We start from the raw sequence: 27833 nt of genomic DNA, 5'->3' as shown, positions 1-27833 counted from the left end.
GAATTTGCAAATTGGCTTGTTTTGAAACTTTTTGTCAGCTTTTTTTTGCCTGCATTTTGCCCGGATCCATGCCTGTGTGTAGTAGCTAGTCTCTGGCATCGGCCTAAGTGCAGCTTCACAGAGCAGATATTTCTGCAAATATTAATGATTTTGTGTTTTTTCATGCTGATGTGTACTCCTCTGTGTAGCTGTATGCAGCCCGACGTTGTGCTTGTCAGTGGAGCTACAAATAGACGTGGATCTGCTTCTCCACCTGCATACAAAGCACAGGCACACACAAGAGGACCCTATGCCTTGTGCACATAGATTTGACATCAGTCCCTGGCCAGTGGAGCTTAAAGTGATACTGACACTAAAAAACGACTTTTTAAAATATGAATGTGCCGGTACATTAAAAGTTACTTATAGGTCATGCTGCATTGGGCAAATGCTTCATGGCAAAATTATAAGAAACATGCAAAGTCAATTTTATGGTAGATGTAAAAAATGTTACATTTCTGCTGTCAGTATCTTTTTAAGTTTGCCATAGACGTGCTACGTCTAACAAATAATAGTGACAATCTCCTATTAATATCGTCAGGCAACACATGCAGAGCTATTATCGGTAGCTGATATAAATCTTTTAACCTGTCCGATCAACTGAACGACCGATTGATCGCCATGGTGTGGGTAATCCACACACGGTCCGTAAATCGTACAAATCTTCATTTCGTACGATGGTATCTTTGCATCTATGGGCAGCGTTACTCTGTAAGGTCCCTATTATACTCATACACACTAGTCACATTTATCAGGACTCCATTAAACTTCCTGCATGGACAAAACCAATGCAGATGAGGAGAACATGCAAACTCCTTGCAGATAATGTCTTGGCTGAAATAAAGTCTATATCCCCTGTGCATTGTTCTGCTTTGTCATAAGAAATGTTTGCATTATTTATAGTTAATAACAAAAAAAATCTTACTTTTATCAAAAAAAAACTATCATAGTTACAGTTAAGTGAGTAAAACAAGGTCAGTAATTTAGTTGACTGATGGCATATCACTGAATCATTTGTTTACTTTTAGCTGGTGTAACATGAGAAATGCAATTAACTTTTAAACAGCATCTGTAGATAAAAGTTAAAACAAAAAGAGCCTTCTGTTAAGTGGAATTGTGGCTGAATGGTTAGGAATAAAGGCAGAACCAAAGTTTGTCTATTATTTTATGCCAGTGTACATGTAAAGAATAATGCTTGTTTTAAGTGAAGCAGCTGCAAAGTTTACAGTATTTGGATTGACTGTATGAGACTATACTATACCTATTTACAGTAAATGTATAAAAATAAACTTGGGTTTTGGTTCATATAAGCCACCAGCATCCTTACATATAGGAAAACAAAGTCACACCTTCACTATTTTAATTATTTTTAATCAAGGTTTCTAATCTGCAACATAATTGGAATGCATTGGTGCATCCCTAGTCAAAACAGTTTTAAAGGAACAGTAACATCAAAAAATTAAAGTGTTTTTAAGTAAAAAAAATAATGCAGTATTGCCAGGCACGGTGTTTGCTTCAGAAACACTATTATTGTTTATATAAATAAGCTGCTTTGTAGCAATGGGGGCAGCTATTCAAAGGAGAAATTGTTCAGGTTACACAGCAGATAAGCTCTGTAGATAATGGTGTTATCTGTTATCCAACAGTGGTCCCCAACCAGTAGCTCGTGAGCAACATGTTGCTCTCTGACCTCTTGGATGTTGCTCCCCAAGGCCTCAAAGCAGTTACTTATTTTTGAATTTCAGGCTCAGAGGCAAGGATTGGTTGCATAGAAACTAGGTGTACTGCCAAATAGAAGCCCCTGTAGACTGCCAGTCTTCATGGAGGCTACTAAATGGTCAATCACAGCACTTATTTGGTAACTCCAGGAACATTTTTCATGCTTGTGTTGCTCCCCTGCTCCTTTTACATCTGAATGTTGCTCACAGGTAGGAAAGGTTGGGGATCCTTGATTTAACCTGTGTTATATAGCCCTTTTTTATTTCTACCATTGCTACTCAGCAGTAGCAATAATGAATTATAGTAGTGTTTCTGAAACAGACAGATCAGTTTCACCAGTGCAGGGCAACACTACAGGATATTTTCATTACTTTAAAACACTTTCATTTTTGGTGTTACTGTTCCTTTAACAGCTTTATCAAAGCGTTTTGCACATTCTCTTCCTTTGTTGTGTTTTCTTGTATCTCTGTCACATTGGGACAATGCAAATCACTCAATCCTTTGTGTACCATGGCACATAGAGAGTGTCAAACTTTTGCATACCTCGAACAATCTGGAATGAATTAGAAACACTTCTCTCTGCTTTGAGTTATGGGCCTATTAAGTTATGTCTTCATGGATCAGTATTAGGGATTTTATTAGGGATATGGCACACATGGCATTTTTTTCTTATAGGGGGGCTCCTTTTGCCTAGAAGATGTATTAAAGCTCACTCTATTCAAATCAACAGCCATCCTGTCTCTCTACATGCAGAATTTGTGCAAACGGCAGTTATTTTGTTAGATTTTGTTTGTACTGGAATCAGTTATTTGAGTGAGTTCTAATACATCTGCTAGGAAAGGAAGCCCCCCCTATAAAATATATTGGATCATTCATCTGGCACCCAACTGCTGCATGAAGACAGAATGAAGAAAAACAGATGCTGAAAGAGGGATAGTTAAGATAAACTTGATTATTTCAAAAACAATGCAGAATATTTAATTAATTATATTTAGAAAGTTTATTTTTTTCAATGTGATGAAGCTTATATAAAAATTTTTATTTTCGCAATAGTTCCCCTTTAATATGAGCCAGCAGAGTAGGGCCAAGAAGCACCAGGTCATCTCCAATTGACTCCAATTGGAACGGTCTGTACTTGCTATTATAATGGATTCTCCGCCTGAAAACAGTTGCACACATGCAGAAACCCCCCTGTACCAGCAGTGTTTGGCTCATTACTTTTGCTTCCTTAACCCTTTAAGTGCCAGCAGAATTGACCAATTTGGTTACGCGAAATGCCAGACGTTTTTGAAACATTCTGTGCTCTCTCACTTTAGGGGCATTTTCTGAGGGGAAACCTATAGTTCAGCTAGGAAAACTATACATTGTTTTTTTCGGGAGAAACTGAGCTTTCTAAATCTGCCTGAGTTTTCTTGTATTTCCACCTCTGCAAAAAGATTTATAGTGCTAAATACAAAAAAAAAATGAAAAATTCCTATTTTTCACAATATATGAACTTATACCTGAAAAATATTTCATTTTACGCATGAAAATCCAACTGATTTGGAAAGCCTCATGTCTCTTGAACATGCCAATACCAAATATGTATAGTTTTAGGCAGATTTAGGACATCTGTACAGCAAAAACTACCGGCAGTATATTACCGAATTTTGAAAGCAGAAGGCAGAAAACGGCATACTTTTGATTCCAAGGCCACAAAATCCTGAAACAGTATGTTTACCCCAGAAGACCATATATTTTTGGAAAGTACACATTCTGCCGATTCCAAAATGGGTAACTGTGTCTCTCTACTCCTAACTACCAAACATCAAAGCTTGTCTGAACGTAGCATTTTTTATCAAAATGTATCAAAATTTTGAAAAATCACTTCAAAGGTTTTATTTTGCTGCTCCGCATATCACACACTATATTAGATACCAAGAAAAAGCACCCTGAATATAATTGCCAGGGGTCCACTGAACAGTTTGATCCCCATTGTGCATAGGATTACCAAAGTACCTGGCATTTAGAGAAGTTAGCACATCCAAATTGTCCAGGACTTTACTTCAGCTACTGAAAAATCAACACACTGACTGCATTTTTTGTGGGGTAAAAACACCGAAATATACGTTTACCCCCCAAAACCATATATTTTTGGAAAGTACACATTCTACCGAATCTAAAATGAGTACCCATGCCTTTCTGCTCCAAACTACTGAGTCGCAAGGCTTTCCCAAAATTGTCAGTTTTGGTGAAATATCTGAAAATTTCCTAAAAGCTTCAACTTCCCAGCACCATATCACCCATGTATCATTACATACCAAGAAAAAGCACCCTAAATATGATTGCCAGGGTTCCTCCAAACAGTTTGGTAGCCATTGTTCATAGGTTTACCAAAGTATCTGGCATTTAGAGGCCCCAAAATGAAGTTAGCGCATAGAAATAGTCCTGTGAGTAACTTGAGCTAATGAAAAATCAACACATTGACTGCATTTTTTGTGGGGTAAAAACACAGAAATATACGTTTACCCCCCAAAACCATATATTTTTAGAAAGTAAACATTCTACCGAATCTAAAATGGGTACCCATGCCTTTCTGCTCCAAACTACTGAGTCGCAAGGCTTTCCCAAAATTGTCAGTTTTGGTGAAATATCTGAAAATTTCCTAAAAGCTTCAACTTCCCAGCACCATATCACCCATGTATCATTACGTACCAAGAAAAAGCACCCTAAATATGATTGCCAGGGTTCCTCCAAACAGTTTGGTGGCCATTGTTCATAGGTTTACCAAAGTATCTGGCATTTAGAGGCCCCAAAATGAAGTTAGCGCATACAAATAGTCCTGTGGGTAACTTGAGCTAATAAAAAATAAACACATTGACTGCATTTTTTGTGGGGTAAAAACACAGAAATATACGTTTACACCCCAAAGCCATATATTTTTGGAAAGGACACATTCTACCGAATCTAAAATGGGTACCCATGCCTTTCTGCTCCAAACTACTGAGTCGCAAGGCCTTCCCAAAATTGTCGGTTTTGGTTAAATATCTGAAAATTGCATCAAAGCTTCAACTTCCTAGCACCATATCACCCATGTATCATTACGTATCAAGAAAAAGCACCCTAAATATGATTGTCAGGGTTCCTCCAAACAGTTTGGTGGCCATTGTTCATAGGTTTACCAAAGTATCTGGCATTTAGAGGCCCCCAAATGAAGTTAGTGCATACAAATAGTCCTGTGGGTAACTTCAGCTAATGAAAATTCAACACATTGACTGCATTTTTTGTGGGGTAAAAACACTGAAATATATGTTTACCCCCCAAAACCATATATTTTTGGAAAGGACACATTCTACCGAATCTAAAATGGGTACCCATGCCTTTCTGCTCCAAACTACTGAGTCGCAAGACCTTCCCAAAATTGTCGGTTTTGGTGAAATATCTGAAAATTGCCTCAAAGCTTCAACTTCCTAGCACCATATCACCCATGTATCATTACGTATCAAGAAAAAGCACCCTAAATATGATTGTCAGGGTTCCTCCAAACAGTTTGGTGGCCATTGTTCATAGGTTTACCAAAGTATCTGGCATTTAGAGGCCCCCAAATGAAGTTAGTGCATACAAATAGTCCTGTGGGTAACTTCAGCTAATGAAAATTCAACACATTGACTGCATTTTTTGTGGGGTAAAAACACTGAAATATATGTTTACCCCCCAAAACCATATATTTTTGGAAAGGACACATTCTACCGAATCTAAAATGGGTACCCATGCCTTTCTGCTCCAAACTATTGAGTCGCAAGGCTTTCCCAAAATTGTCGGTTTTGGTGAAATATTTGAAAATTGTCTCAAAGCTTCAATTTCCCAGCACCATATCACCCATGTATCATTACGTACCAAGAAAAAGCACCCTAAATATGATTGCCAGGGTTCCTCCATACAGTTTGGTGGCTGTTGTTCATAGGTTTACCAAAGTATCTGGCATTTAGAGGCCCCAAAATCAAGTTAGTGCATACAAATAGTCCTGTAGGTAACTTCAGCTAATGAAAAATCAACACATTGACCGCATTTTTGTGGGGTAAAAACACAGAAATATATGTTTACCCCCCAAAACCATATATTTTTGGAAAGTACACATTCTACCGAATCTAAAATGAGTACCCATGCCTTTCTGCTCCAAACTACTGAGTCGCAAGGCCTTCCCAAAATCGATGGTTTTGGTGAAATATCTGAAAATTGCCTCAAAGCTTCAACTTCCCAGCACCATATCACCCATGTATCATTACGTACCAAGAAAAAGCACCCTAAATATGATTGCCAGGGTTCCTCCAAACAGTTTGGTGGCCATTGTTCATAGGTTTACCAAAGTATCTGGCATTTAGAGGCCCCAAAATGAAGTTAGCACATATAAATAGTCCTGTATGTAACTTCAGCTAATGAAAAATCAACACATTGACTGCATTTTTTGTGGGGTAAAAACACAGAAATATATGTTTACCCCCCAAAACCATATATTTTTGGAAAGTACACATTCTACCGAATCTAAAATGAGTACCCATGCCTTTCTGCTCCAAACTACTGAGTCGCAAGGCCTTCCCAAAATCGACGGTTTTGGTGAAATATCTGAAAATTGTCTCAAAGCTTCAACTTCCCAGCACCATATCACCCATGTATCATTACGTACCAAGAAAAAGCACCCTAAATATGATTGCCAGGGTTCCTCCAAACAGTTTGGTGGCCATTGTTCATAAGTTTACCAAAGAATCTGGCATTTAGAGTCCCCGAAATGAAGTTATTAGCTGAAGTTACCCACAGGACTATTTATATGCACTAACTTCATTTTGGGGCCTCTAAATGCCAGATTCTTTGGTAAACCTATGAACAATGGCCACCAAACTGTTTGGAGGAACCCTGGCAATCATATTTAGGGTGCTTTTTCTTGGTACGTAATGATACATGGGTGATATGGTGCTGGGAATTTGAAGCTTTGAGGCAATTTTTAGATATTTCACCAAAACCGACAATTTTGGGAAGGCCTTGCGACTCAGTAGTTTGGAGCAGAAAGGCATGGGTACCCATTTTAGATTCGGTAGAATGTGTACTTTCCAAAAATATATGGTTTTGGGGGGTAAACATATATTTCTGTGTTTTTACCCCACAAAAAATGCAGTTAATGTGTTGATTTAGCTGAAGTTACCTACAGGACTATTTATATGCGCTAACTTCATTTTGGGGCCTCTAAATGCAAGATACTTTGGTAAACCTATGAACAATGGCCACCAAACTGTTTGGAGGAACCCTGGCAATCATATTTAGGGTGCTTTTTCTTGGTACGTAATGATACATGGGTAATATGGTGCTGGGAAGTCGAAGCTTTGAGGCAATTTTCAGATATTTCACCAAAACCGTCAATTTTGGGAAGGCCTTGCGACTTAGTAGTTTGGAGCAGAAAGGCATGGGTACTCATTTTAGATTCGGTAGAATGTGTACTTTCCAAAAATATATGGTTTTGGGGGGTAAATATATATTTCTGTGTTTTTACCCCACAAAAATCTCCCAAATGAAAATAGTACATATGAATTTTCACATATGACACTCTGACTGCTACAATACAAGCACCTGGTATGTGCATTATGCACCATAAGACCCCCTAACAGTATAGAGACCCTAGAAAACCATATATTTTCTGAAAGCACACATTCAGACGAATCTAAAGCAAGTAATTACATCTTTCTACTGCAAACTACAAAACCACAAAGCAATGCTAAACATAACGCTTTTTATGGAATTTCTGAAAATAGTCACAAAGCTTGCATTTTACCCCATTATATACCCCACATTTTGTAACGTACCAGCAAAAGTCATCCTCAATATGAAAGCCAGGAGTGTACTGAACAGTGTGATGCCTGATATGAAAAGATTTACCAAACTAGGTGGCATACAGAGACGCCCAAATGAAAATAGTACATATGAATTTTCACATATGACACTCTGACTGCTACAATACAAGCACATGGTATGTGCATTATGCACCATAAGACCCCCTAACAGTATAGAGACCCTAGAAAACCATATATTTTCTGAAAGTACACATTCAGACGAATCTAAAGCAAGTAATTACATCTTTCTACTGCAAACTACAAAACCGCAAAGCAATGCTAAACATAACGCTTTTTATGGAATTTCTGAAAATAGTCACAAAGCTTGCATTTTACCCCATTATATACCCCACATTTTGTAACGTACCAGCAAAAGTCATCCTCAATATGAAAGCCAGGAGTGTACTGAACAGTGTGATGCCTGATATGAAAAGATTTACCAAACTAGGTGGCATACAGAGACGCCCAAATGAAAATAGTACATATGAATTTTCACATATGACACTCTGACTGCTACAATACAAGCACATGGTATGTGCATTATGCACCATAAGACCCCCTAACAGTATAGAGACCCTAGAAAACCATATATTTTCTGAAAGTACACATTCAGACGAATCTAAAGCAAGTAATTACATCTTTCTACTGCAAACTACAAAACCGCAAAGCAATGCTAAACATAATGCTTTTTATGGAATTTCTGAAAATAGTCACAAAGCTTGCATTTTACCCCATTATATACCCCACATTTTGTAACGTAGCAGCAAAAGTCATCCTAAATATGAAAGCAAGGAGTGTACTGAACAGTTCGATGCCTGATATGAAAAGATTTACCAAACTAGGTGGCATACAGAGACGCCCAAATGAAGATAGTACATATGAATTTTCACATATGACGCTCTGACTGCTACAATACAAGCACATGGTATGCGCATTATGCACCGTAAGACCCCCTAAAAGTATGGAGACCCTAGAAACCCATATATTTTCTGAAATTACACATTAAGACGAATCTAAAGCAGGTAATTACATCTTTCTATTGTGAAACTACCAAACTGAAAAAGCAATTCTAAACATAACTCTTTTATGGAAATTCTGAAAATAGTCACAAAGCTTGCATTTTACCCCATTATATACCCCACATTTTGTAACGTACCAGCAAAAGTCATCCTAAATATGAAAGCAAGGAGTGTACTGAACAGTTTGATGCCTGATATGAAAAGATTTACCAAACTAGGTGGCATACAGAGACGTCCCAATGAAAATAGTACATATGAATTTTAACATATGACACTCTGACTGCTACAATACAACACCTGGTATGTGCATTATGCACCATAAGACCCCCTAACAGTATGGAGACCCTAGAAACCCATATATTTTCTGAAAGTACACATTCAGACGAATCTAAAGCAGGTAATTACAATTTTCTACTGCAAACTACAAAACCGCAAAGCAATGCTAAACATAACGCTTTTTATGGAAATTCTGAAAATAGTCACAAAGCTTGCATTTTACCCCATTATATACCCCACATTTTGTAACGTACCAGCAAAAGTCATCCTAAATATGAAAGCAAGGAGTGTACTGAACAGTTTGATGCCTGATATGAAAAGATTTACCAAACTATTTTGTACACAGAGACCTCCAAATGGTTATATAGCAGACAAAATTTCCAAGGTCAAAATGAAGTAACAAAAATCCCTAAAATCCAACAAAACCGCAAAAATCAATGCTTTTTTTTTTTCGCCTACTGTAATCAGCAGTCAGAATCAATTTTTGATAATTTTAGCATGGCCAAATAGGTTTTACAGACAGAAAAAGGGGAACAACACCTTTGCAAAGCTGAAAATGTAATAAAATGGCAAAACATGCAATAAAATGTCTAAAAATGCACCAAAATCACCCAAATTGCAGTATAATCACCAAAATAACATACAAAAGGTATTGCGCAGTGCAATATTCGCAATGGCAATAAAACAGTTTTTTCAGCATAAAAAACAGACGATGCGATAAGAAAAAAAAAAAAAATACACAACAGTGCAAGTGTGTATGTGTGTGTGTACAACTGACCAATTGCATGTTGTGTGTGTGTGCAAGCGTGTGGGGGTGCTGTGAATGTGTGTGACCCCCCTGATCCCCCAAAAATGTATGTGATTGTGTGTAAGTGTGAATGTAAGTGTGTAATGGGAAAATAAGTGTGTGTTTGTGTGTTTGTGTGTCTTTCTGTGTGTGGATGGGCACTAACCTGGGGGAAGCAGGTCCAGATCGTTGTGCAGGGCTGGAGGAAGAAAATGCTGCATCACCCAGGAAGATCCGTTGAGAGGGGGCGGAGCTTCGGCTCAGGAAGTGAAAGCAGCAGCAGGACACGCAGTGTGCACGTGTCTGCTGCTGCATTTGGGGCCCCTGGGCGATCGCGCCTCAGGGGCCACTCGTTCCCGGCCCCTGCTCGTTGCCTGGGGGCTGGGGAACGAAGAGGAACGGAGCAAGCGGCTTGAAAAGCCGCTCCTCCGTTCCCTAACCCTGAAATGCTGCAGAACGTAGAATCTACGTTCTGTGGCATTTCAAGTGCCATCCCCACAGAACGTAGATTCTACGTGGGGTGGCACTTAAAGGGTTAAATATGCTTAAAATGTGGGTGTCTTTTGGTTCAGTCTATTTATGCCTTCTCTTCACATCACTGGGGTAGGGGTGCACAGCCTCAACAAAGTACCAGCATCTGGGAACTGGCTAAATTGTCACCCTGCTCCAAGATGCTGCTGGTATGTTACGATACAAAGTTCCTCTGTACACCACTTGCTTGGTTTTCAAGGGTGCATACACTTCCTGGCTGCTTCCAGACCAAATAGTATCCAATGCCTTTGTTTGGAAGGAGCACACCTGTGGCCAATGCCTTTCAATCCATTTTTACAGCACAAAACACAGCACAAGCGTTTCCATTGTCTAAAAGTTTGGTGTCATTTACGGTGCAGCGCTGGACTACACACTTTAACAAATAGAGTACTTAAAGCTTTTACTTCCACAATTTAAGCCTAAGGGGAAGCTCAAAATTATTTTAAATGTAAAATATGTGATTTATTTTACTTTTATTGGCATAAAATGTTAATATGCATATTTCTGAATCTGCCCCTATGTCTTTTTTTGTTTCCTGTAAACGTGGTCCTCTAGATTTACTAGAACCATATAATCTTAAGAATCAAAGCATATAAAACAAATTATTCAGTATTACTTAATTTTGTAGAGAGCTGATCTGATTTCCTCTGCCTAAGGTAAAGTAAGGACTTTGTAGCAAGATCTGACAGGGTGCCAAGAGGCTGCATTACAACAATCATTTTGAAACAGAAATGGAATAGCTTTGGATCACAAGTTCACAAAACATCCATTTCCAGTATTTGCATGGGTCTTTGGAATAGCATGAAGGTTTTGCCAAGTCACGATTTGGTCTTTTACGTGCACAATTCTGCTTTAACTAGTGGTCGCAGAAATTCTTTGTAAGGCCTAAGAAACAGAATAGCTGCACATATCACTAATGATATTAACAGAGGCTGCATTCCTGAATCAATTCAGTAATGCCTATAAAGGTAAAGGATCCATTATCTGGAAACACGTTATCCAGAAAGCTCCAAATTATACAAAGGCCTTCTCCCATAGACTCCATGTTATCCAAATAATTGAAATTTTTAAAACATGATTCTCTTTTTCTCAGTAATAACAAAAGAGTACCTTGTACTTGATCCAAACTAAGATATAAGTAATGCTTATTGGAAGCAAAACCAGAAAGATCCCTTATCAAGAAAATCCCACGTCCTGAGCATTCTGGATAACAGGTCCCATATCTATAGTACCTTTTGTCCATTGTTGGTCTTAAGTAAGGTCTCGGGGGTTACCTATATTTCGTCCTAATAAATTTGCACTTTTCTTTTTTGTTAAAATCGAGGAGTGCTCTTTTTTTCCTTCTGCGTCAGATTTTGTTTATGGGAGCACACCGATGAGCTGTTTGTTGTAAGGTGAGCAACTGCCTCAGGTAGCATGCCAATTTTATATCCCTGATGTTCAAATTTACAAAAAATTATAATATGTTTAGTACGCCTCACTAAATAGTAAGTTTAAAAGAGTTACTTATTGGGATCTCTTCCCCTGATTGATTATATTACCCAAGTCATATTTTCCATTAATCTTTGATATGTTCTATCCTTTGCAGTTTCTCTCCCAAAGACAAGTCCCGCAACAGCATCACCTATAAAAGGTATTAAACGTTCAATGCAATCACCTCAGAAACATGTGCAGGCACAGAAAGGAAGGAAACCAATGCGAGACAAGTGCCTGGAACAACCCTCTGCTTCTCCAAGGAAAGGCAAGCGTCCAAAGAATACTGCTCTGTCGCGCAGCACACCCAACCCAGAAAACCTCAAAGCAAAGGGTACAGGGTTAAAGCCAGGAAGAAAGGTCACTATTATGCAATTTAAAAAAAAAAAAAAAAAATGAAAAAAAAAAAAAAAAAAATATATATATATATATATATATATATATATATATATATATATATATATATATATATATATCATTTATTCTTTCCTAGTCAAATTGCTGCATGTTCAGAAGAATGTAATTAGTTTTTTTTGTGTGCCTTACATTTGTTTTATCATCTGTTTAGACCATCTGTAGGCTATTTAAGAATTTTGCACTTATCAAATGTTAACAGAGCTCCTTCTAACAAAATGTGTCATTTTTGCATGATCTTTTTGTATTTTTCAAAGGAAATTTCACATTAATTATGCATAATATTTATTGTCTATTTAGAAGGGTACATGTATCTGAGTGAGAGCTTCATTATTATTTTACCTTTGCTCCAGTAAAACATAGATTACGCTCCTTAAAGGGGTGGGTTAACTTTTAGTATGTTATAGAATGACCGATTGTAAACAACTTTATAACTGGTCTTCATTATTTATCTTTTATAGTTTATAATTTATAATTTAAATTTTTTACTGACTCTTTCCAACTTTCAGATGGGGTCACTGACTAGTCCACAGAGCTAGTTCACAGATAACCACATAGACTGTACAGTTTGTTACTTTAATTAAATTACTATGCCACTGTATTGTTTTAAAGTAACACCAACCACCTATTTTATTCACCTAATAGTCCACATCTGGCTGCCAGAAATGGAAATATGCCGAGAAGGAATGCTCGATGCTTTCCGTAGGATATATACCATTACGATCTTTACTGTTAGATTCCCAGATGCATAAGTAGTTTACTCTCTACTCAATCATGAAGTAATTTGGCTTTATGCAATGGATCATGCGCTGTGCTTTGTGGGCACAATAATAGCACAACTGTTTTTTTCATTTGCAGAAAGAAACTATTACATTAAACTCCTCTCTGCTTCCTGTAAACACATCTGATGGAGACAACGGCAACAAATCCCAGATACTTAAAGATGGTGTTGGAATATTAGGTTCTCCTATGGCAGTGATTTCCACAGGTAAAAATATCACTAGGTTTGTACAGGTATGGGACCTGTTATCCAGAATGCTTGGGACCTGAGGCTTTCCGGATAACAGATCTTTTCGTAATTTGGATCTTCGTATATTAAGTCTATCTTTTAATCATTAATTAAACCCAATATGCTGGTTTTGCTTCTAATAAGGATTAATTATATCTTAGTTAGGATCAAGTACAATGCACTGTTTAATTATTACAGAGGAAAAGGGAATAATGTTTAAAAATTTGGATTATTTGGTTAAAATGGAGTCTATGGGAGACCGCTTTTCTGTAATTCTGAGCTTTCTGGATAACGGGTTTCCAGATAACAGATCCCATACCTGTAGCACACAGATCATAAGACCAGTAACACCAAAAATAAAAATGGGTATTTTTACTTGTTGTATGTCTTAATTCTATCTGATAGGAACTACTAGAAGTGCAAACTAAAAGCACATTTATTTTTGTGTTTTGACTTTTTAACGGAATGTTACTACTGATCTGCTTTAGTTTTGAAAACATTTAAAACTTTGTATAGTTTTTCTTCCTGTACAAGGATGTGGATAAAAAATGCATGTTAAAGAAAAGCACAATGGCTGGATTGTTTATTTTTGAATAAAATGCCACCTTACACCCTAACAAGGTGTGTTTCATTTAATATTTACAGTTTGGTCCATAAATATTTGGACAGTCTTTTTCTCATTTTGGTTCTGTACATTACTACAATGAATTTTCAATGAAACAACCCAGATACAGTTGAACTGCAGACTTTCAGCTTTAAGTGGATTGAACAAAAAGATTGCATAAAAATGTGAGAAACTAAAGCCTTTTTTTAAGACAATCACTTCATTTCAGGAGCTCAAAAGGAACTGGACAATTGACTCAAAGGCTATTTCATGGGCAGGTGTGGCCAATTCCATCATTATGTCATTATCAATTAAGCCCTGGAGTTGATTTGAGGGGGGGGCGTTGCTTGTATGTGGAAGACTTTGCTATGAACAGACATTTGGTCAAAGGAGCTCTCCATACAGGTGAAAAGAAAGAGAGAAAGCATTGGTGAACTCAGCAATGCAAAAAGACCTGGACATCCACGGAAGACAACAGTGGTGGATGATCGCAGAATCATTTCCATGATGAAGATAAACCGTTTCACAGCAGCCAAACAAGTGAACAACAGTCTCCAGGAGGTAGGTGTATCAATATACAAGTCTACCATAAAGAGAAGACTGCAGTAAAGTAAATACAGAGGGTGCCATGCAAGGTGCAAGGCACTCATAAGCATCAAGAAAAGGCTAGATTGGACTTTGCTAAAAAAGCCAGCACAGTTATGGAAAAACATTCTTTGAACAGATGAAATCAAGATCAACCTCTACCAGAATGATGGCAAGAAAAAAGTATGGAGAAGGCGTGGAACAGCTCAAATCTGCTCAAATCCAGCTAAATGCAATTAAATTGATTGGGAGACGTTTCATAATACAGATGGACAATGTCCCAAAACATAAGCCAAAAGCAACCCAGGAGTTTATTAAAGCAAAGAAGCATAATATTCTTGTATGGCCATGTCAGTCACCTGATCTGAACCCAATTGAGCATGCATTTCACTTGTTGAAGACAACTTCGGACAGAAAGGCCCACAAACAAACAGCAACTGACAGTAAAGGCCTGGCAGAGCATTAAAAAAAAAAGCAAACCCCGAATCTGGTGATGTCCATGAGTTCAAGACTTCAGGCTGTCATTGCCAGCAAAAGTTTTTCAACCAAGTATTAGAAATGAACATTTTATTTTCAGTTTTTTAATTCGTCCAATTACTTTTGAGCCCCTGAAATGAAGTGATTGTGTTAAAAAAGGCTTTATTTTCTCACATTTTTATGCAATCTTTTTGTTCAACCCACTTAAAGCTGAAAGTCTGCAGTTCAACTGTATCTGGGTTGTTTCATTTAAAATTCATTGTAGTAATGTACAGAACCAAAATTAGAAAAAAGTTGTCCCAAATATTTATGGACCTAACTGTATGTGTACAGGTAAATCATATTTTCAGTAGACGGTGTATTTGTTATTAGTTATAAGTAGCAACATATATTTCGAAGAAAGTTTCTGTTCCGAGAACTCACATTTCCTGTTAATGGATACATAGAAATTCAGTTACTTGCCTTAGGCTGCTAGAAACTGGCACACGAGAACATCCTGTTAGCAGTATTCTAATATGTTTAGCTTTTTGCTTTTCCTAAGCTTCTGATATTTTTGTGCACCCTGGCAAAAAAAATTCAGTGGCAAGTATATTAATTATATGTGATGAGACACTCCCCTTAAAATGCTGCAATGATATCTACCTTGTTTGCTAATTTTGTAGTTTTATTGTAAAGCATATCTGCCATATTAATGGATTTTATTTTGGTTTGTATGTGACCCTATAACTACAAATACTATTACATTCCTGTAAGAAAATCCACATATTTCAATACTGAGGGTTAACTACTGGTTGCATTTTAAAAGACATACTACAGGTATGGGTCCTGTTGTACAGAATGCTCAGCACCTGGGGTTTTCTGGATAAGGGATCTTTCCATAATTTGGATATCCAAACATTAATGGGGCATTTATTAAAGTTCGAGTGGCAAAAACCTTTCTGGATTTATTTTTCCCCGAGGATGGAAAAAGTCTGATTCAGAAAATCCGGCATCTCAAACCTGCCAAGGTTGTATATAAGTCAATGGGAGACGTCCCAAAGATATCCTGATCTGCGGTGGGTTTCGTGCAATAATCCAAAGATTTCATGTTTTTTGGGCAAAAAACTGAAAAAATTCATACAATTCGAATTTTCGTAAACAATTTTCACAATTTATTAAAGTTTTTTCCCAGACTAGAATTTTTCAGGGAAAATTTATTTATAAATATGGGGAAGTAACCCATGCAGATTTAGTCAGAGTAGATTTCAGAAAATAATGAGATACGTTCAGATTTTGATAAACCACCTAAAGTCTACAAAAAAATTATTTAGACATTTAATAAACTCAGTTGGATTGTTTTGCCTCCAATAAGTATTAATTATATCTTAGTTGGAACCAAGTACAGAGTACTGTTTTATTATTACAGAGAAAACAGAAATGGTTTTAAAATTTCAATTATTTGATCCAAATGGAGTCTATGGGAGATGGCTGTTCAGTAATTTGGAGCTTTCTGGATAACGGATCCCATACTTGTACTAAAGAGGAGCTTTATCTTTTTGAGAGATTTTTGATCACGGAATCAATAAGAAGTACAACTGAAAATGTGAGGTTTTGCATGTGGGGTGTGCAAGGAGGCTACTATGCATTGCAATGGCCACACTGTGATCGCACCACCGATAGCATTGCCTTTCAGGGCTGCCATACAAAATTGTGTAGCGTTCATTTAAGAAGTACAACTGAAGTTGTCGCATTAATATGTGGGTGTGCGAGGCCACACAAAACGAAGTATCATCCTTGCTTTTTACTATCCAGTGTGAAGTATAGTGAAAAGCCGTACAAACTGAGTTACGCAGATGTGGCATATATACAGTTTTGAATGTATCTATGTGTATAGTGATGTTTGTGCACAGAAATTACCGTTTAATCATCTATTTTTATTTATCTTTATTCTCGTTCTAGTTTGTGTATATGTAAACAAGCATGGTAATTCAGGACCACATCTGGATAAGAAAAAAGTATTACAGCTTCCTGATCATTTTGGGCCTGGGCCTGTAAATCTAGTCCTACAGCAGGCAGTGCAGGCCTGTGTTGACTCTGCCTTCTACAGTAAAGTAGTGTTCAGCTTCCTGAAATCAGGCCATCATGGTGGGGAAGCCATAACAGGTTTGTCCTTCTGCCTTATTATTTAAATGCGTATACATACACATAGCCAAATAGAAACAATGTTTTAAAATCGTAACATCAAGGGGCAGATTTATTAAGGGTCGAAGTGAAAATTCGAATTTTCAAATTTTTTTTCTAGTCAAAACTCAAATTCGAATTGTTAATTTGAGTTTTAATTCAAATTCAAATTTTGAGATTTATCATACTCTGGCCCATTAAGAACTCTAATTCAACTATTCGCCAACTAATACCTGCTGAATTACTGTATACGTCAATGAGAGAGGTCCAGGGATCAATTTGGTGATGTTTGCTGCCTTCGAGATTTTAGAATTCAAATCGAACTTGATTCGAGTTTTCGGGTCGTTTAAATTAATTCGAGTTTAAAAAATTTGATATTAATTTCAACTAGTCAAATTTCAAATTCATGGGAGTTTAAAATAACTCGCATGAATTCGAAATTCGACCCTTGATAAATGTGCCTCCACATGTGTAATGAAATATGAAGTATGATTTGCCAAACCTTACACTATACACTTGCTAAGAGATATAGTCTGCGATTTTTCCAAGTTTAGAATAATCTTGATTGCAATATGAAAATGCTATTGTGTCAGAAGAATCAAACTCTCTGCACACACCGTTGAATCGTATTAAAATAAACAAATGTCTTAATGCAGCTACTTACCTATTACCTATACATATTTAAAAAGTACTTTATATATAGTACACGTGCACATTCTTTATTTATCTTGCTGTATGTCCACAACACCCAATATCTTCAAAATAAGATAGCTTCCTTGTTTTTGGGACCATCTCTGAAAATATCTGATCAGACATCTTCTTAAGCTTGCACCATTTTTTGCCTGAATACATGTTCTCTTTCTATTTTGCAGCTTCTTTTGATGGAGAAAAACACACTGTGCATCTTCCACCGGTGAACAGTGCATCCTTTGTCTTGCGATTTTTGGAGAAACTGTGTCACAGCCTGCAGTGTGATAATCTGTTTAGTAGCCAACCTTTCAGCCCGCGCATGGGTGGAGCACACAGTCCAACAGACTATGACAGGAGTAAAACAAGTAAGGACACTTTGACTGTTGAACAGTTCTAAAGATTTTGTTTAGATCTTTTTTTTGTTTAGATTTTTGTTTGTGGCGCATGGTGCATTTTCTCGACTGTTGTAATGATCCACAGCTTTCCATCCACATAGAGCAGATACACCGTTAAGTGTCTAAGTATCTGTATATTATATGATCAGGTACTACTTATTTTTATGTAATTCCTGTTATGTTTCATTGTTAAGCAAAAGAAGAAATCACTAATAGAAGCAACAAAAGATACTGTCAAGACCCTCCTCCCTTTTCAGCCCCACTATCTCCCAAGTTGCCAAGATCAGAAGCTCATCCTCCAGAAGGTAGGTACCTTATTCCTGCGTTGTTTTATCATCTCTGCCAGAATTTGCATAGATGGGAAGAAAAAGCAAAGTCTTAAGGTGATCAGGGCACAATAAAAACTGGCAACGGACCTTATCAACCGGATATTGGCCTATGTTTGGGACCTTCTTGGCCATTACTTTGCAGAAAAACTGGCCAGATTGTCAATTGGTCAAGTTTATAAATAGCATCGGAATGAGGACTGTATCACTCTTTGATGTGGTCCTCTCCCCAATGATCTGTATCCCCTGATATGCCCACGAGGGAAGATCTGCTCGTTTGGCAACCTCACTAGATGAGTGGATCTTTCAATACCTAGCTACCATTAGTGAGTAGGAAAAAAAGTGTTTTTTTAGTAGCACATAGATACGATAAAGCTGCAGATATCGGTCCTTTAGACTAATTCGGCAATTTATCTGCCTGTATATGGGGGCTTGCGACGGGTCTTCCCGATCGATATCTGGCCACGATATCGATCGGGCAGGTTTAATTTTTCCGACGACCGACCCGTTGGAGCCAATTGCTCCTCATTGTAATCTAGGCAGGGCCGGATTTTCATAGTGGGCGCCCCTAGGCCCGTTGCCGTTCGTCGCCCCTGTCCCCTCCCCTTTATTAGTGCAAATTTTCATCATCTGGACTGGAGCAATGGGGATTGGTGCACGGGAAATTTAAAAAATGATTGTATCTCCAGCGCATCCCCAGTGTTTTTGAACCAATGTACGTGTGGTTGGGCAGCATGCCACCCCCTAAAATCCTGCCACCCTAGCCCCGGGCCTAGGTGACCTTTCCACAAATCCGGGCCTGGCCCTAGGGCCGAATGTTCAGAATACCCCAATATAGCCCTGCCGTTGGTTGGCATATCACTGAAAGATCCACTAGTTTGGTGGCGAATGTATGGCCAGCTTTAAAGAGATACGGACACTAGAAATGAAATTTTTTATTATGTTGGCTTTGAAGAAGCCAACATATTGATCTACTAGTTCAGCTCGTTCTTATTCTTCTTATTATTATTAGCGCCCCCCCATTTTCTAAACGCTACTCCTCCTACAGTTTTAGGGGTACAAGCGCCAAACTTTCCACACCTATTCGCCTTATAGCAAAGTACGTTGCTTGTGTTTTAGTAAGCGATCCCACCCACTGCGCCCGTGCGGCGGACTACTGAAGACGCCTTTTTTCGTATTGACTTTGACAGGGAAAATTTTCAAATTGCTGCCGCTCGTACAGTTTTGAAGCTACACTCCCCAAACTCGGACCGCATATTGTTGGTGCCACCCCGAATAAAACTATGTATTTTGGGGGGGCACCCCAAAGTGGGCGGAGCTACCAACAGCCAATGAAATTTTAGCAATTTAGCAAACCCGAAAAGGTTGCTTGTGCTCTGTTAAGCAATCCCACCCTCCGTGGCCCTGTGGCGGCCCCCCAAAGACCCCATTTTTTCCCATAGACTTTCATTGGAAAATTTGAAACTTTTGCCACTCGTACAGCATTAAAGTTACACTCACCAAACTTGGGTCACTTAGTCATGGGGTCAACCTGAAAAGTTCTGTCACATTTTGGGGACTCCAAAAAGTGGGCGGAGCAACAAACAGCCAATCAGATTTTCCCTATTGACTTCAATGAGAAAATGTAAAACACTGTCATTCCCACAGTGTTAAAGCCAGAGACCCAAAACTTGGCACCATGGGTCACTGGTGTTAAAATTTTGAAAAGTGGGCGGTGTCAACCACAGCCAATCAAATATTAGCCATTTGTTTAAATGGGAAAAGTTAAAACTGTCGCCGCTCTTAGATTGTTAATGGGAGTGTCCACAAACTTGGCACAGTCGGTCACAGGGGGACTGGGATTCAAATTTTAAAAGTGGGTGGAACCTAAAACAGCCAATCAGGTTTTTTGATTGATTTTAATGGTACAATTTGATCTGCTTCAATTTTCACAGTTTTAAACCAGATTCTACCAACTTTGTGTACTCTCTATGCACCAGGGGCTACTGGCCCCAACACCTCTTGCGTTTCAAAGCCAACATCTTGTGGTTTCTTCAGAAACGACACCATCTAGTTACATCTATAATTGCATTGTCTTTACATGCTTTTTATAATTTGGCCATAAAATTATTTGCCTGATGCTTTTACATCTTACCCCCATGTTTCTCTATGAGGGGGCTGCCCTATTTGTGCAGTAGTAGTCGGTTAATATTAGAAACTCTGACAGGTTAAGAAGGGACAGTCAGGTTGGCAAACCAGTCGGGTTTGCAAAAGCAAGTCTATCGGTGTCTGTATCAATTTAACATTTCTCGCATTGAGGTAGGGGGTGTGTACTAGTAAAACATGAAATTCAAACCGGGCCCCAAACACTGGGATCAGAAGACTGGTTTTGGGGTAATACAGTATTTGCTCCCATCCAAGACTCGCATGCCTGTAACTTTCTATGAAGGTCCAAGTAAGCAATAATGTAAACCTGCCTAGGAATAAAAATAATGTACACAAGGAAATATAGAGCTCCACAGGCAAAACATGTCATGGCATAGAGACATGTTTTATTAAAGGCAAAACAGTAGGGGCGCCCACCCTCTTGGTTTCCTTGGCAGGGGTGCTCTATATGTGTTCTCCTGTCCCATGAAGTCACACTTTTGTTTTTTTAAATAATACCTTTCTGTAGCAGAAACGTCACCAACAGAAGAAAACTCCACTCCAAAAGATCAAAGATTTTCAGAGGGGTCCATGGATTCAGCACTAAATGTAGTAAGCACTCCTAGCCCAGCTACACGAAACACAGCCGAGTACCGCAACATAGGAGCCACATCAGCCTATTACAGGGGCTCAGTTCAGCCTGTCATTGCTACCTCAAATTCTGCTCCTGTTGTACGTAGATCATCTTCTAGCTCTGCCAGCAACAGCTGCTACTATGATACTGGCCGAAATCACACTCCGAGGAGAATAGAAGGTAAATATTGCAGAAGGTTAAACTATTTATACACATTTAATGGTAAATCCATACACAAATAGAAGGCTGGTTAAATTTGAATAAAAACATTAATGGTAGACTTGCCACTATCTTCTTAATATAAGGAGTAATTGGAGTCACACTCTTAGTTATGGAGGTGAAATGGAATACTTAATATATATTTCGGCCAGGGCAAATTATTGTGTCCCCTGACCTCACAATTAAATAAAGTAGGCTTCTATAAAATTTAACAGTTTATTTTTTTAAGCTATAAGAAAATTGTGGGGCCTTCCTATTCATTCCCAGCAAGACACTAGGGAAATGAACTGAAGGAAGCACAAGCAAGAAATGTGCAAGGTGTAATGCCACCTTTAGGCAGTGTAGAACATCTCGGGTCTATATCTTTCTTCAGGTAAAAAGAGAGGCAAATGGGGGTTGTTCTGTGTAGGAGACCCTGATCATCTGGCCACTCTTTGTTCATAGACTTCTAGAGACACATCAGCTGTCTAAACATTGAAATAGAAAATCTTCCTTCTCATTGTTTTCTGCTAAAATGACCATAATCACCAAAACCAAACAAAAGCTGTTGATTTAGATTTATGGAGTCGGGTAATGAGGGCAACAACAAAGAGGTAGCAGACCCAGTGGCTTCTTTGGGTACAAGAGTACTCAGTGGGTCCCAAATGATGCATAACATGTTTATATAAGATCCAACCACAACAATGAAGTTAATGGGAAATGCTAAAAAAAAACTAATTGTGCAATTTGAATTTTGCAGTGTATTTTTTAAATACACACTATAGCTTTAATGGGCTTTGACTAATAAGCTACTGTATATTTTGTTTTTAAAGCTGCAAGTTCTACAACAGGACCCGAGCTTCACTCGTCAGAGCGGCAAACCACACAAGGCCTCAGTAAAGATCCAGCCACATGGTCTGTAGATGACGTCATGCGTTTTGTAAAGGAAGCAGATCCCCAAGCTCTGGCCCCTCATGCAGAACTCTTCAGAAGACATGTACGAACCTTTTTTTTTTTTTTTTTACTTTAAAGGGACTCTGTCATGATTTTTATTGTGTAGTTTTTATTTCTCAATTAATTGTTTACACTACAAAGAATTCACTCTACAATATAAAATTTCATTCCTGAACCAGCAAGTGTATTTTTTTTTTATTTGTAATATTGGTATGTAGACAGCCATCTCAGGTCATTTTGCCTGGTCATGTGCTTTCAGAAAGAGCCAGCACTTTAGAATTGAACTGCTTTCTGGCAGGCTGTTGTTTCTCCTACTCAATGTAACTGAATGTGTTACAGTGGAACCTGGTTTTTACTATTGAGTGCTGTTCTTGGATCTACCAGGCAGCTGTTATCTTGTGTCAGGGAGCTGCCATCTGGTTACCTTCCCATTGTTCTGTTGTTAAAATGCTGGGAGGGGGGGTGATATCACTCCAATTTGCAGTAAAGAATGACTGAAGTTTATCAGAGCACATGTCCAGGGCCAGAACTAGGGGTAGGAAGAAGAGGCACATGCCTAGGGCGCAAAGGTGGAGGGGCGCAAGGCACCGTACCCCTTCTGCTGCCTTGCCCCTAGTTCAGACTTTTATTTCCCAACCTATAGCATAAATCCCCACTTCTTGGACGTGCGCGTTCTTCTGCGCAATACGCCCGAATGCACGTCTTGTGTGCTTGTCTGTGCGTGCACAACTTCTGCTCTTGTCCGCGAGTGTGCACATGCGCCTGTGCGTGCGCGCACATCATAAGGGGGCAGTGTAGTCCGCCGGGTTGCCTTGTCTGCCCAGCTGACTTGGCCCGGCACTGCACACGTCACGGGACTGGGGACAACTGGGAAACAATATGTTTAGGTCCATGTCAGATTTCAAAATGAAATATAAAAAAAATCTGTTTGCTCTTTTGAGAAACGTATTTTAGTCTATTGAAGCAGCACTATTAACGGATGCATTTTGGAAAAAAACATGTTTTCCCATGACCGTATCCCTTTGATCTCACTGAGCATAATGGCTGTTAGCACTGCCCTGACCCATTGTACATCTTACAGCTCCTCTCCACATAGAAACACAGCCCTCAGATAATAATCACAACAAACTTCCACACAGAGAGTCCCTCCACCCAGGGTATACAGACTAAAATGCATATATTCCTCATTGCAGTAAAGGATTAAGTGAAAATTGCAATGGTTTCACGTAGTAGGTTTTGAAAGCCATAGTTCTCTGATAGTATGACTAATGTGAATATGCTAAACATCGGTTTCCTTCCCTCCTTACAGGAAATTGATGGCACAGCTCTGCTCTTACTTCGAAGTGACATGATTATGAAATACATGGGACTGAAACTTGGCCCAGCCCTGAAGTTGTGCTACCACATTGAAAGACTAAAGCAAGGAAAGTAATCCATTACCTCTAGTATTATCTCACGTATGCATAAGCTTGCAACTGCCTATAAAATACCTCCTTTTTTGTAATATAATACAGACACTAAAGATCTCAATTATTTTTAAAATGCTCATAATTTAAAAAAAAAAAAAAAAAAAAAAAAAAAGTAGACATATTGTTTTTACGCTATGGTGGCGCTGAACAGCAGGAGAGCTGGAGCCTCTTTGTCGTTGTCTGTTCCGTGGATTTTTGCTGCACTGATTCATACAGAAGTTCTTTTGTAACCAAAAGGCTAATATCCAAAGTAGCATTTCAGGAGTGGCTGATACAACAAGACCAAGACCAGCATTGTAGATTTTTTTTATTGCTTTCTATTTATTTAAATATATTTTTTTGTTTTTGGAAATTTTTTAAGACTGTGCTATCTTTGGCAGCTACACGGGGAGGCCCATTTATCAAAGTCCAGATCAATCTCATTATTTTATGAAAACTACTCAGGCGGGTTTTTTACCCCTTATTTATCAATACATTTTCCCAAAAATTTTCTGTGCGGGGAAAAACCCGAAAAATCTGTTGAATTTTTTTTAGAGTTTCCGCTCGAAAACTAAGACTTTTTTTGGATTTTTGCCTGAAAACTACATCATCTTTGGATTATTGCACGAAACCCAGAGCAGATCAGGATATCTTCAGGACTTCTACCATTGACTTACAGTATATGCAACCTCGGCTGGTCTGAGATGCCGGATTTTCGGAATCAGACTTTTTCCATCCTCGGGGGGGGATAGTAAATACCGAAATATTGTTTTGTTTTTTTTTCTCAAGAAAAATTCGGATTTTATAGTAAAAACGCACAAATTTTTCGGGTTTTTTGGCATTCGGACTTTAATAAATAACCCCCTAAATTTAATTTTCTTTGTCTGAAAACTTGGACTGTGTTCCCATATTTCTAAAGAACAGACTTCAAAATCATTAATATATGGAATGTGTACTCCTGTCATTTACCAAGTTTTGCAACTTTAGTTTTAAAGCAAGCAGCCTATGAGCCAGTTTAGCAGGCTCTACTTTATTATGTTTAAATTGGTTTACTTATGCAGGTTTATTTCAATGAAATTGGCATTAAACTTACCTGGCAGTTTGTTTATTTAAAGGGAGCATGTAAATTGCTGAAACTGAAAGCGTCTCCTGATGATTTCTTTTTTCAGTTCTATTGGCCATTGACAAAAGAGAGTTGAGATGCCACCTGTTTCCGAAAATGAAGCTTTTGGCTTTCTGCCCAGGTCAAACAGCAGGGAGACATTCCTGTGTGATGTTGGCAGTGTAAAGCAGAAGCATTCTGAGCAGTTTTACATTGCTACATGTGCCCTTTAAGTTGAACTGGAAACCCCACCCCCTGTAAAACACAGGGGGAAAAATTGCCATGCCTGTGGTTGGCCAACCACGACCTACATCAGGAACCCAGTGTTGCTAGTTTAACCCTTTTAGTGCCATGCAGCGTAGACTCTGCTACAAGCGTTTGATTGTGGCTCATTTGTTTATGTGAAAACATGTAGCATAACTCAAGAGTCAGCAACTGGCACTAAAAGGGTTGCTTTTCATATAAAGGTATAGGATACCTTATCCGCAAACCAGATATCCAGAAAGCTCAGAATTATCCAAATAATCTTAATTTTTAAAAATTATTTCCTTTTCTCTGTAATAATAAAACAGTAACTTGTACTTGATCCAAACTAAGATATAATTAATCCTTATTGGAAGCAGACTTAAGGCATGAAGACCCAAATTACGGAAAGATCCGTTATCCGGAAAACCCCAGGTCCCGAGCATTCTGGATAACAGGTCCCATACCTGTACTATGTTTACAGTGCATCAGCAACCATTTGGAGCCAACTTGAATTCTCACCCTTCCCATTTATAATAGGAATCCCAATCATATCATTGCTTTCAATAAATAATATTGAAAGAAAAAACACACCTTTTTTTTAGTATAACCATTTATAAAGACCTCAACGGTGGGGCTCATTTATCAACACTGGGCAGTAACTCGTAGCAACCAATGAATGATCAGCTTTTGACTCCCAGCTGCAGATAGAACAATACAGCCATACATTTGATTGGCTCTCATGATATGAGTCCTATTGCCTCTAAGGCTCTTCAGCATCCATTGTCATCTTAGGTGCGAGCAGATTTATCTCTAAAGCAATATCTACACATGTAACATTTGGGTTACAAAAGGGGGTTCTATTGCAAAAGAGTGAGCAATCATTTAAAGAGATTTATATTTTCAGGAACACATTCTGCTGGGAGCCATTCCTTGTCCTATGCAATATGCAGTATTCCATTTGTGTAATATATACGGCAATACTGCCATTAATGAGCTACAGGAAAATGTGTTAAATTACACCATTGCTACATAATAAATAAATACATTTTATACATTGTATAACTGTATGCCATTGTGTAGCCAAGGACAGACGCTCTTACAGACAGACTTTCTTACTGAATATTTAGTGTGTGAATTATATTTTGTGATGGCTTTTGTATACAAAATGATCTATATGATGTATTTTCTGCACACTTTACTGATGAGAAGACTTTTCTTATGTTTGATTCCTCAGGTTTTAGCAATTAAATGTTGCTATATCTTGTGTATTTGATGTGATCATGTTTTTTTGGTGGTAACTGCAAACCATGAATTTAACACCCAATGAGTGTTTAACACCCAATGAGTGAGGATTTCATCTTTAAACCTAATGAGGAAACCGTAACCTCCAAGGTTAAGCTTTACTAACAGGTAATAACATTGTGGATATACATGTCCACATTTCTTATGAAATCTTTAAATAGGACTAAATCTCAGGCCAAAAATATGTCCTGCAATTACAAATACAAAAGAAGGCTTAGTTGCACTTCAACTCTCTGCATCCCCAAACAGGCTACAGTTCAACAAAAAACGGAGACCTTTCATGTTTATGAACTTGGAAGAATCTTGGAAAAAGAATATATATGTTCCATATTACATCTATTCCAGTCAAAGTAACAAAATAAGAATATATTACCATGCTAAATCCCCTTTAATGTGTGTATGTAAGACATGGTACTGGTGAAGTGAAAGCAACATTTTTCATAACATGGAATTTGGGGGAGGAGGGGGTTCTAATTCAGTCTGACATTTGGCTAAATCTTTGGTACAGGATTTGGTGCATCCTTAGTTATTGCCCTTTTTCCTATTCCCTATGATACAATAAAATGCAGTCTATTGGGAGGGCTCTGCAGTCAGTAGAAACTACAGCTTTTATATCATGTTGTGCTTTATTGCTATTGGTTGTGACTGATTAGCTGTCGGTATCTTTAATTAGTTTTTGCTTGATTGAGTTTCAGGAGTTTTACCTGTTGTCTTTGTGCAGTTTTTTCCTTTTTAATAGAACTTCTTTTCTATTTAATTTGATATCTTTAATGGCTATGCATAAGCATTGACTGTTGGGAAATATGAGGGCATGCATTGAAAGGCACTACATAATAAAGTCCATTTAACTATGCGGTTCTACTTTTCCTTGTCAGCTCTGCATACAGGAGGGGTGTGACGGGGCATCTGGGGGGAGCCCCCAATTTACTGCTGGTTTATGGCAGGCATTGAGTTCAGGGATCCCTTGCAACTGCCAACCCTGAGCTCTGCTGAGTTTTCAATAGTGCAGTGTGCAGAAGAATGATCGTCACAAGTACATAGTGAATAAGAGGAAAAAACCTTTTGCCATTCAGATGGGTTTATGTAAATGTATCTGAAGTGGAAAAAATAAGGAAACCATGATGTCACAGGGACTGTTCCTCCACCTTCCTTTGGCTTCCCTTGTTCCTTGATGAAGTGATATGAAGTCCCTCTGCCTTTCATGGTGGGCAGCACACATATTCTCTGGAAAGCAGAGGGACTTCCAAGTGCCACAATGAATGAGCTTATATCAGAAAAGCAGTAAAGAGATATTTTGTCCCTTCAATTGGCTCTGAAGCAGGGATACAGCAATGCTTACCTCACTATACACACAGTATAGAACACAAGGTCCTTTTGCCAGTCAAATGTTCTGTTCTTTTTACTCGTTTTAACTGGATGTATTTTATTAATAAAGCGTTTTTGCCTTTCTCTGAATTGGATCT

The 27833-nt window shown here is 38.3% G+C and overlaps 1 protein-coding gene across 9 annotated transcripts in view; it reads left to right on the top strand.

Annotated features, from left to right (window-relative positions):
- The window catches only part of scml2.L (Scm polycomb group protein like 2 L homeolog), a 64922-nt gene extending 40787 nt beyond the window's left edge, over positions 1 to 24135 (top strand). For 6 of the 9 annotated variants that reach the window (XM_018246886.2, XM_018246883.2, XM_041582235.1 and 3 more), the window contains exons 7-14: positions 11818 to 12062; positions 12975 to 13104; positions 16730 to 16933; positions 17824 to 18006; positions 18231 to 18341; positions 21016 to 21300; positions 22152 to 22315; positions 23582 to 24135. In XM_018246886.2, coding sequence (XP_018102375.1) covers positions 11818 to 12062; positions 12975 to 13104; positions 16730 to 16933; positions 17824 to 18006; positions 18231 to 18341; positions 21016 to 21300; positions 22152 to 22315; positions 23582 to 23704 — 1445 coding nt within the window. In that variant the 3' untranslated portion in view covers positions 23705 to 24135. The remainder of the gene's footprint in view (positions 1 to 11817; positions 12063 to 12974; positions 13105 to 16729; positions 16934 to 17823; positions 18007 to 18230; positions 18342 to 21015; positions 21301 to 22151; positions 22316 to 23581) is intronic. The other 3 variants (XM_018246888.2, XM_018246887.2, XM_018246890.2) reach the window with 2 other exon arrangements.
- Positions 24136 to 27833: the final 3698 nt, after the last annotated feature.

Source organism: Xenopus laevis, chromosome 2L (genome assembly GCF_017654675.1).
Source record: "Xenopus laevis strain J_2021 chromosome 2L, Xenopus_laevis_v10.1, whole genome shotgun sequence".
In the NCBI taxonomy this organism is placed as follows: domain Eukaryota; kingdom Metazoa; phylum Chordata; class Amphibia; order Anura; family Pipidae; genus Xenopus; species Xenopus laevis.
The sequence above is the reverse complement of the archived record's forward strand: the minus strand, read 5'-3'. Positions and strand labels throughout refer to the sequence as shown.